This window comes from Panulirus ornatus, chromosome 12 (assembly GCF_036320965.1).
Source record: "Panulirus ornatus isolate Po-2019 chromosome 12, ASM3632096v1, whole genome shotgun sequence".
Lineage (NCBI taxonomy): Eukaryota > Metazoa > Arthropoda > Malacostraca > Decapoda > Palinuridae > Panulirus > Panulirus ornatus.
This window is the reverse complement of record NC_092235.1, coordinates 22,267,959-22,279,880: the sequence shown is the minus strand read 5'-3', so window position 1 is coordinate 22,279,880 and position 11,922 is coordinate 22,267,959. Positions and strand designations below refer to the sequence as shown.

Sequence of the window (11,922 nt, the reverse complement as noted above, 5' to 3'; positions counted from 1 at the left end):
CACACACACGATGATAAATATGAGAGAGAGAGAGAGAGAGAGAGAGAGAGAGAGAGAGAGAGAGAGAGAGAGAGAGAGAGAGAGAGAGAGAGAGAGAGAGCTGTTTGGGGCGCTATGGCCTCTAAGACTACATCAAAATGCAGATAACTCAATACATTTTCTATATATATGTCTTCGAAATGCGCCAATATATATATATATATATATATATATATATATATATATATATATATATATATATATATATATATATATATATATATATATCCACAAAATAACATATAAATGGCCAGTCATTTTCCAAGTAATTCTAACAATTGATAAAACACTTTAATATTCGAGTCTATTGAACATAAATTCTTTATAAACAAAATAATTATCTTGTTTACCTTCCCTATTCACCGCTATTTATCTCCCAATATGCAAATTATAAATACCAAAACACTTTCTTTTATCTGATGTAAATTATGTCTAATGTCCGTCTGACCAATTTTCAGCTTTTTTTTTTTTAAATGTCAGCGAGTGTCTGGTCTGTGATGGTATGGCCTTTTTTTTTTATTATCCACCATTTAAAATAAGGGGCATTTGGCAGATGCCTCTAATACGGAATTCCTCTACAAAATGTGGGGCAATTGGCAGATGCCTCTAACACGGGGTCCCTCTACAAAATGTGGGGCATTTGCCTCACAAGGGATCCCTCTACAAAATGTGGGGCATTTGCCTCACAAGGGATCCCTCTACAAAACCCTTTCTTCCTACAAAACAGAAAAATCAAGTCACAAGTTTGGAGAAGCTGTTCATCACGGCCTCACATCATAACATCCCCTTCCCCCCCCATTTTCCAATGCCACAAAGCTGGCCCATTCCTCCTCCATAATTATTTGTCATTTTTAACACCCTCCTCCCCATGTCTCCTCTGGTCTTCTATTTCGTAGTGGTACTACAGGTTCCTTCCCCCCAACTTTACGTCTTCCCGGTAGCCATGGTTAATAATGGGGTCGTTCGTTCCATTTGACGTGAGAGAAGGGAAAACTATGTCTTTTATTCGTAGACGGAGTCTCGGAAATGGCAACACCGCTGGTATGTGTGTGTGTGTTGGGGGGGGGACATGCGTCATCATCGACCACTACGTGACCACACCTTAACTGGCCCAGGCATTTGCGATGGCGTACTAGCAGGTGGAACTACCCACACACACACACACACTTACGATGGTCTTGTAGCTGGACACAGAACTACACACACACACACTTACGATGGTCTTGTAGCTGGACACAGAACTACACACACACACACTTACGATGGTCTTGTAGCTGGACACATAACTACCCACACACGATGGTCTTGTAGCTGGACACAGAACTACCCACACACACACTTACGATGGTCTTGTAGCTGGACACAGAACTGCCCACACACACACACTTACGATGGTCTTGTAGCTGGACACAGAACTGCCCACACACACACTTACGATGGTCTTGTAGCTGGACACAGAACTAACCACACACACACACTTACGATGGTCTTGTAGCTGGACACAGAACTAACCAAACACACACACTTACGATGGTCTTGTAGCTGGACACAGAACTACCCACACACTCTTACGATGGTCTTGTAGCTGGACACAGAACTAACCACACACACTTACGATGGTCTTGTAGCTGGACACAGAACTACCCACACACTTACGATGGTCTTGTAGCTGGACACAGAACTACCCACACACACTCACGTTGGTCTTGTAGCTGGACACAGAACTACCCACACACACTCACGTTGGTCTTGTAGCTGGACACAGAACTACCCACACACGATGGTCTTGTAGCTGGACACAGAACTACCCACACACACACGATGGTCTTGTAGCTGGACACAGAACTACCCACACACACACTTACGATGGTCTTGAAGCTGGACAACACTTCCCATACCTACAAAACTCTCGTACGATGTTCAATATGTGATGAGAAGGGAAAACGAAAGCAAACCATTGATTTAAAATTAAGCAATTCCAATTAAGTCTTCCAATATATATATATCAAGGGTGTTCCAGCGATACAATGATTCGCAGGAAAAATGATGAACTAGTAATATATATATATATATATATATATATATATATATATATATATATATATATATATATATATATATATATATATATATATATATATTTATTTAAACTATTCGCCATTTCCCGCGTTAGCGAGGTAGCGTTAAGAACAGAGGGCTGGGCCTTTGAGGGAATATCCTCACCTGGCCCTCTTCTCTGTTCCTTCTTTTGGAAAAAAAAAAAAAAAAAAAAGAGAGGGGAGGATTCCAGCCCCCCCGCTCCCTCCCCTTTTAGTCGCCTTCTACGACACGCAGGGAATACGTGGGAAGTATTCTTTCTCCCCTATCCCCAGGGATGATATATATATATATATATATATATATATATATATATATATATATATATATATATATCCACATGCGGATAACCGACCTTTATTTGGGGTACTTTGTTAACCAAACTTGTAACTTGACATATCTGGGGTTGATAGTCAACTAAATGAGTACCTTACCTTATATCTGGGGGTGATGGTCAACCAAATGCGAGTACCTTACCTTATATCTGGGGGTGATGGTCAACCAAATGCGAGTACCTTACCTTATATCTGGGGGTGATGGTCAACCAAATGCGAGTACCTTACCTTATATCTGTGGGTGATGGTCAACCAAATGCGAGTACCTTCCCTTATATCTGGGGGTGATGGTCAACCAAATTTGAGTACCTTCCCTTATATTTGGGGATGGTCAACCAAATGTACCTAACCTTTTATCTGGGGTTGATGGTCAACCAAATGACAGTACCTTACCTTATATCTGGGGTTGATGGTCAACCAAATGACAGTACCTTACCTTATATCTGGGGGTGATGGTCAACCAAATTTGAGTACCTTACCTTGAGTGGGGTTGATGGTCAACTATATTTGAGTACCTTTCCTTATATCTGGGGATGGTCACCCAAATGTACCTGCCCTTTTATCTGGAGATAATGGTCAACCGAATGTACCTTCCCCTTATAACTGGGGTTGGTTAACCAAATGCGAATAACTTCCCTTATAACTGGGGTTGACGGTCAACCAAATGAGAGTAGCTTCCCTTATATCTGGGGTTGATGGTCAACCAAATGCGAGTACCTTTAAATATATCTGGGGTTGATGGTAATTCAAATGAGAGTACCTCCACTTATATCTTGGGTTGATGGTTAACCAAATGAGAATACTTTCCCTTATATCTAGAATTGGTCAACCAAATGCAAGCACTTTCCTTCTATGGGAGCTGCAGGTTAACCATGTACTTATAACCTTATATCTGGGGGGAATTTAACCATGAACAATTACCTATCATCAGATTTTGGGTTAATGACCTTATAGCTAGGCCAGTATGCTAAACAGACGTGGGTTACTTTTATATCTGGGGTGTAGTACGTCAACTATAAGAGACTATCTGGGGGCAGTAGGTTAACCAGAAGTAGGCCATCTACCTTACTTCTCTGGGTGTAGTAGTTGAACTACAGATAAGCTGAATAAATGTTTCTACTAGAGGCGACAGGTTAGCTACATGGGTCTCAGGATGGGTTGATTAATGTAAGCAAGCAAAGTAGGTATTTAAAGAGGAGAGATAGGAAGATAAGCAGATTGGAAGGAAGGGAAGAGGGGACCTTGGAAGAATGTCTTGTTTGATAATAACAAGGTGTTGGTGGCAGATTATGAGTAAGCCACTGTAGGACTCCATGGACGAGTTTAGAAGTGGGGGCGAGTGATATAGGCTGATAGAAAATGAAAAAAAACATCATTATTAGCTTTAGCAATGGAGATGAAAGGAGGAACAAGTTAGTTAGGGGTGAAGTTAGCATGGAGAACACTAATAGAAAATCATGACTTTTCAATAAGTAACTGAGGAGAACACCAAAAGGAAGTGATGACCTTTCAATAAGTAACTGAGGACAAGGTGAGAAAAAGGGTGGGTTTGGGATGTTCAAGGTTCTGAGGGCATGAAGGAATGAGTGACCACCTTTCTGGGATGGGACAGAAGAGATAAGGTAATAAGTTGGAAAATATTGACAAAAATTTACACCCATTGTTACTAAAAAACAAGAATATTCAGTTTTGACTTTTTTATTGATACACAGAAATACCTGTAATATGTAAATATTCATAACTGTAATATAAAAATAACCATCTGTAAACTACAACTACTCAGGTACTTGGGATAAAAAGAAGATATATAGTCAACAACAACAAAAAACAATTTCTTTAACTACATATCAGAGAAAGTTCTACCTTTACTTTGTACTCAATATCACAGATAATTCTACCTTTACTTTGTACTTAATATCACAGAGAAAATTCTACCTTTACTTTGTACTCAATAACACCGAGAAAGTCCTAGGATTATAAGTGTATTAATCAGAGTGAAAGTTGTAACATTACTTTGTACTCAATATCACAGTGAAAGTTCTAACATTACTTTGTACTCAATATCACAGTGAAAGTTCTAACATTGGTTTGTACTCAATATCACAGTGAAAGTTCTAACATTGGTTTGTACTCAATATCACAGTGAAAGTTAGAGCCTAACTTTGTTCTTATTAGAAAAAGTTCTGGCATAACTTTGTACTAATTATCACACTCAAGTTTCTGCACATAGAAACCTACATAATGACTAACTATATAACCTACACTAAATAACGACTCAATATACCTGTACGAAACCATATTCGTTTTACATAACATACCTGCTGTAACCCAGTTTCTGCATGTCAGCAACACAATATGAGGATGATGGAGTTATGAAAATATGGTTAAATTGAACAGTGAGGTCTACTGATGAAATTTTCTAATAATTACTAGTTTTAGATGATGACCAGAAACTACTCTGGTACAACAATAAATAATGATGGGTGCAGTACATGTGTGTGATTTCTAGTGACTGCTGTTCAGTGTTCAAGGGAGTGATGTTAGTAGACTCCTGAGAAGGAAACTACCTCCAATAAGGCAAGTCTTCATTCGCAAACAGAAATGAGTACGATGTCGCTGAGAACCTTCTCACATCACAGCATCTCCTCTGAAGCCTGTTCGTGCATGGGGTGCAGCTGCAGGAGCTTGGGAGAGAGAAGGTCTCTAACAAGCACATAATCCTCTCTGTTCACTGATGATACTATGACCTTTTTGCAAGCAGATTCCATGTGCATGTATGCATACGGTAGACATTTGGCATAATCGTGAATTACTGATTAATGGTGATCCAAGAGGATGTTCTGAAAAAAGAGACAGAGCATGACAAATAGATGAGACACATCTATTCAGTATGGAGATATCATAAAGGACTCAAAATCAGAAACCGCAGCATAAGAGGGTCGGGTGAACAAAAGAATGTTCTGATAGCAAATTTGTACTCTTGACAAAGTTTTCCATCACAATGGGTCTTGAAACAGCTTTTTCTATTCTAATGATCTTACCACATCACAAAGATTCAACACACTGGAGCTCCAAAAAAAATATGTTTGGAGGGGAAGAAAAATTCAATGGGACACTTTAAGGCCAAGTCTAACTGTACAATACTGAACATTGTATGGAAATGTCACTGTTCCTATTCACAGTCCACATGGGCTTGTTTCATGGAACCATATTATCAGGAAATGAATGTACCAGTCAAAAGCTTTTGACTTGAAATATGGTATGCTGAGGAGTCAAGTTTGCATAACAAGAAAATGAAAAACATTAAAGATGTACCAAAGAGAAAATGGCACAAAATTAGTTAAAAAATCAGAACAATCTTCAGAAGAGGTGAACAATAACAAATAAACATAAAAATGAATAAGCCAGTGAAATGAGACAATGAATGACAAGGCAACAAAAATCAATGACTGGATGAAAAAAAAAAAAAAAAAAAAAAAAAAAAAAAAAACAGAAAAATTAACTTGTGTGGACTAAAAATTCTTCAGGACAATGGTGATGGGAATGAATTACAGGAAGCCTGACCCTGAATCAGATTTTGTATATCAAGTCTCCAGTATTTGGGGATGATATGTCAACTGTAGACTGATTGGGTATACGATTTTCCTAACATCAGAATATGGCCAATTAAACTAAATGTATTATTACTGATTTGGAGATCACAAACAATGAGCATGCACGAAAAAGTAATTTAATATTTCAAGATAAAGTTCCATGAAGGTCTTAAAACAAAAATACAAAAAAAATTTATGGCCTGAAATAGGATCCACGTCACATATAAAGATGAGACTCTGATTATATCAAAATATATTTGGGTGGGATATGTGATAGCGGTTGATCCTGGCAGAGCAATAAGAAAGTAAAGCAAGACCACAATCTGGAACTATATGAGCAAACCCTATCCATCACAATAAACAATGAAGAGGAAGGAGAGATAAAGTTGGCATACAGTGTTAGTGGCCATGTACATATCTAATCATGCAAATAAATAAAAAAAAAAAGGAACACATGAATCACAAATATGCTGGTACCCACAAAGAAAGTGAAACACAAGACTTCAAAAAAATGAAACATGAGAATTCGAGCACTTCTGCGAATGATTCCTGAAGATGTGAACCATTCATTAGAGCATTCAAATCTTCAAGTTTCCTTTCCCTTGTGACTACCAGCATATATTATCTTAAGACTATCATACTTGATCAATGTTTACCACGAAAGATGAAGAATGGCTCAACTCATACACACACAAACAAACACACACACACATATAGTGCTATGTTTATCACACTAGTGCGTGATGATAATCACGAAGGGGAAATCCCACTTCGAGAGGGAGTTCAGATAATCTAATGTACCTGTGATTTTTCTATACATGCAAAGCTACATATTCTGCCGAGACAATCCACTTCATCAGGTGCGTACAGTTCAAAAAGCCTTTAACTCCCAACACAAAAATTCCATCTCTCCCGTGCTATTCTCAAGAATGACAAGAAGGAATTTTAATGGTGGTGTTGGGATTTTAAAACTTTATGAAATGTTTGCACCTCATGAGATGGATTGTCTCTGTGAAACATGTTGAGATGCATGTTTAATTCACATTAAATAAAATTATCTGAACTCCAACTGAACTGCAATTCCACACACACACACAAACACATATATATATTATCTATTTTTTCAAATATATTCCCTATTTCCCGCATTAGCGAGGTAGTGTTAAGAACAGATAGGGCCTTAGTGGGAATAACCTAACTTGACCCCTTCTCTGTTCCTTCTGTTGAAAAATTATATCTTAGCAAAGCAGCATCTAGAACTAATGTGTAATGCTCTCATTCACACAGACCCACTAACTATCATTATCAATATACAGACATCAGCATCTGCCACCAACAAATACGTCCCATTTCAGCCTACATATGGTACATCCTAAATACATTGATCTAACTCATTATATCCCATGCACGCCTTTCTACTTCCAGAAGGTTCAGGCCCCAATTCCCAAAGGCTGCTTCACCATACTTCCTCCTGCCACTGCCTAATATATGGGGATCCATGCACGTCTTACTCGACTCCTCACAGTTTCTGAACCTATTCAGTTTGTTAGTCCACTACCTTCCTCTTGTATCCAAACATTTTCATCACTTGTTATTCTCTGCATGAACAACATATGCTGCACAACATTCTGCCATTTAGTAGCCTACATGTTCATCTCCATCCTTGCTTTAGGATATAAAACTCATCACTCACATTCATGTAAGTGTTTTCCCACAACTTCAATTATAACCATCTTTTTGCCCAACAAGTAAAGCGTAATCGTACTCCTTTGCTCCAAGAATCACAGTCCCACTCTTTCATCCAAAGCCACATACACTCATAGATATGTAGAATACTATTCACTTCCTCTCATGGTTCAACAATTCAGCTTAATATGCACATCTATCCATCGTTTCCTTCGTTAATGGGGTAGCACTAGGAAAAGGTCCAATTCCCTCAACTTCCATTCTCAAGCCTGCATGTATCAGGCACCAATACCAGAACCCCTTCTACACAAACAGGCCCAACACACATATAATAACTACAAAACAAATGCAAGTGAATGATGCATTTTCCACACCTGTTACTGGTTCTAGCTTGCTAATACAGGAAGAAGAATAAATTAAAATGCGAGTGTGTGTATAAACTTGATTACCACTTCCTGGGCCAGGAACGGAAGAAGAAAGGCCGCTTCTCCTCGCATCCATTTCTCTAGATACCATGTGTAATACACAAACACACAGACATGTACTTATATAAACATATATGTATATAAGTATGTGTAAAGAAATATATGTTATGTAATTACTATTAACCTATATAGTTTCCTAACTAAGCCCTTAGCTACATTAGTGCAGAAACTTTTTTTCCTTGATAAAATACTATAATAAGAGCAATAATACCCTCAAAGTCATTTAACGAAAATACTGAAATGGCTTAAATCTTACTACTACATAAAAAGTGTGCTACAATATAATCAAGAGTATTTTGGGGATTCTGCCCTACATGCAGTCAATAAACCCCCATTACTGTATAACTGGATGTCTTGCTCATCTTCAGAAGAGGTGATCAAGTTAACCTTGGCTCGGCATGTCCCCCTACCACCAACTGGGGCACTGAGAGGACCTAAAAAGACTGCCAGCCAAGCACCTGCAGCAGAAGTGGCACGTATTATCTCAAATTTCAACAATACATCCCCAATGAAAAGCTGATCTACGACAAGCATAAACTGACCCGAGTGAACACCATGCAACTATGTAGGTACACCATAAGTAACAAAGTAACATAATTTCTATGTAATAATAGAGTGACATATTACTAATATCAAACTACTGAAGGACAGTAGGTTGCAACAATGCATGACTCACCCGCTCTGAGTGTTCACAGACCTTATACCATTTTCTTCTTCCCTCTATCTTAATCTGCTTCTCAACTCACTTCTATATCAATGTTTTTCATAATCTGCTTCTCAACTCACTTCTATATCAATGTTTTTCATAGTCACCTACTTATCTTGTGAATACTTAATAAAGTCAACACAGGAAGTATAAAGCACACGACAAAAGATAAGGCGTTACATGAAATCCCAATGAACCCCAACATTACCTAAGTCATATTTTCAGTATGTACCAGTCTGCCTTTCTCGAGTGAGGTAACTTAAAAATCAACTGCCACATTTACACCACATCTAACCTCTCGCTGTGGAGCATTAAGCTATGCTACAACCTTAGGTTACATCCCCAATCGAACACCCCAAGATAAAATTTACCTTTCTGCATGATATGGCTCAGGCCCGTACTAGCACTTACACCACTCGAAGTGCATCAGTGCAATCACTCCCTCTAGGGCTCATGATTGCTGTGTTGACAACTTACAACAGCCTCGTTCAATCAATTTCCATACCCACATAACCTTTCCTTCCCAATCTTAGACTAACATCCCCCTTGCGTGTCTTTAGAACCATTTCCACAAGCTAGAACCCTTCATGAACATGGAATACAAAATCCCCTAAAAAATGATACAAGGTCTACAAAATCCCCCCAAAAATGACACGTTCATATATAAATTATTTAAGTTCCCAAAACTGAATTTCACCTGCATTACAGACTGGTTGCAAAAGCAGAACATAAGACATTACTAACCTTACTTGCAACAAATGTGGCAGGATGTGCATGTTCCCTATCACTATATTTACCAGGTGGGGCATCAGGAGAATTCAGCGGCTGCTAATGTGATATCTGAAAAATATATGACAGTGGAGAGATTTGGCCAGGATATTCCATGTACAATGATAAGTATCAAATAAATAATGATAGCATTGGTTATACAGTAACTCTTAAGTGACCATTACTACAATGGAATTGTGCTGATCTTCAGAAATAATCAAGCATTATACACAGTAATAACTATCAACACTACTGTAGGATTTTGGGCGAATGTTTAAAGGTGTGTGTAAAATAGATAAATAGACTTACCTTCCAGTAAAAATGCTGATCAGCAACACCAATCTAGGAAGTCCTCGCCAAGTTCACAACCCACAACTTCCCACACTGAAGACGTCAGGAACTCCAGCAAAAAAAAACAAATCTGCACCTGGAAAATAATCATTAATGATGAAATCATTGGCATCCACAATTCTCCACCATCAAAATGACCTATATCATCCCATCCTATATAGCAAATATATACTCAATATATCCACAGGACAAATATCGAGAGGAAGAGACGTTATGTATATGTAGAGTGTGAGTATGTGTCATTAGATTGTTGTGAATGTTCACTTGCTCTCAGGCCACCACAGCCCTCAAGCAAGCAGTGTAATTGGGTGTGACTTTGTTCCAGTGCCTGCAGGCGGGTAGACATCACCCTGCCAGCTAGGGTGATTGGATTTATCAAGAGGGCAAGACTTTTTTTTGTAATAAATCCATTAATTAATGATCCTTCATCCAATATCTGGGTTGTCGACATCAGGGCTGGTGGGGCTGCTGCTGCTGCTCTATGACCAGGAGGGGGAAGGAGGTGGTCTGTCCCTGCTGGTAGACGAGGAGCTGCTGCATGGCTGTCTGCTCCTGAAGGCGCAGCCTCTCCAGTTCCTTCTTCAGGGCGTCCCTCTCCTCCGTCACGGACTTCAGCTGGTCTCGCAGGTCCTGCATGTTCTTCTTCTGCTGGTCTCTGTGTCTCTTGGCGTTCATGGCGTTCTTCCTTTTCCTCTCTTGCTCCTCGTCCTCGAAGGGGATCTCCCTCTCGTAAGCCTTGGGCTTCTTGGGACGCCTTCGGGAGGAAGAAGATGGCGTCTGGGAGCCATCTGACTTGCGCTTGCGTCCCCTTTTCTTTGGGGCGTCCTCCCCGAAGACTTCCTTGGGTGAGACGGGGAACATGATGTCCATCTTCTCGCTCTCGTCCACGATGTCGTGTGTGACCATCATCAAGCCCTCTTCTGAAGATGGGGCGTGGTCCAATGAGAGGATGTGGCCGTTCCTCCCCTGCATCACGTTGACGACTTCGGCGTTCGAGTGGGTTAGCTGACCCTGTACTGCGTCAGTAGTTTCAGGGGGGCTGTTCAGAGTGGCGACGGTAGTAAATTGGTCCGGGACGTCGAAGTGGGAGGTGGTAGTCACCGGGATATCATCAGTCTGAGGAAAGATATCCAAGGCGAATGTCGACGGAGTACTTGTATCATATGACGTCTCCGAAAGCGGGGCTAGGAAGGCGTACGTCCTACCGTCGTCCGTTAACTTCTCCGGGTCGAAGAGGTGTTTCTTCTCGTGTTCCGTGAACATGTTGAATTCCTTCTCAATCACGCTGTATATCATGTCGAGGTCAGTGCTCGGCGACGCCATTTTGAGAACGTGTTCAAATAGCGGTGGAGTGGTCAAGGCGATCTAACTTTCTCAATTCAATACCGAGAGCAACACACAATGTTCTTGAACTTCACCAAATATAGACGATCAATGGCACGGTGTAAGTATCACAACTTTGCGATGAACGTAACTTAATATGGCAAATTAGCTTCGAGAATTCCTAGGAAGAGAGCTGACGAGCTTTCTCCTCGGAGTCTGGGCCTCAATATGGAGCCACGTGAGGGGGTGATGCGCTATATATACCAATGCGCCGAAGGGCTGCGCAGTGGACGGTGAGGTGGCCATACGCGTTTCCACCAATGAAAAGCCTCGACGCGAACACTGGTCTCCCAAACCTCCCTCGTGATTGGCTGAGAGTTAGCGGCAAACGTATGAGGTGGAATGTCAATACGTATGACACGTTCAGTTCTCGTGAAGTAAGCAGTAAAAATCAGGCAAAACGTACCTCGTAAATATATATATACATTACCGGGAACTGATATTTTGCGAAAATAATTCATAAAAAACATGGCTCCTTA

At 40.0% G+C, this 11,922-nt stretch overlaps 1 protein-coding gene across 2 annotated transcripts; it reads right to left on the bottom strand.

Moving 5' to 3' along the window:
• Window positions 1–4,153: 4,153 nt before the first annotated feature.
• Window positions 4,154–11,627, bottom strand: LOC139751848 (uncharacterized). 2 transcript variants are annotated; one of them, XM_071667480.1, is made up of 4 exons: window positions 10,019–11,627; window positions 9,686–9,781; window positions 4,370–8,693; window positions 4,154–4,334 (listed from the first exon to the last, which is right to left on the bottom strand). In XM_071667480.1, exon 1 carries the CDS (start codon window positions 11,381–11,383, stop codon window positions 10,511–10,513), a length of 873 nt encoding a protein of 290 aa, XP_071523581.1. In that variant the 5' UTR covers window positions 11,384–11,627; the 3' UTR covers window positions 4,154–4,334; window positions 4,370–8,693; window positions 9,686–9,781; window positions 10,019–10,510. The 2 variants fall into 2 exon arrangements, with proteins under 2 accessions (XP_071523581.1, XP_071523580.1); XM_071667479.1 differs by having other exon boundaries at window positions 4,154–8,693.
• Window positions 11,628–11,922: the final 295 nt, after the last annotated feature.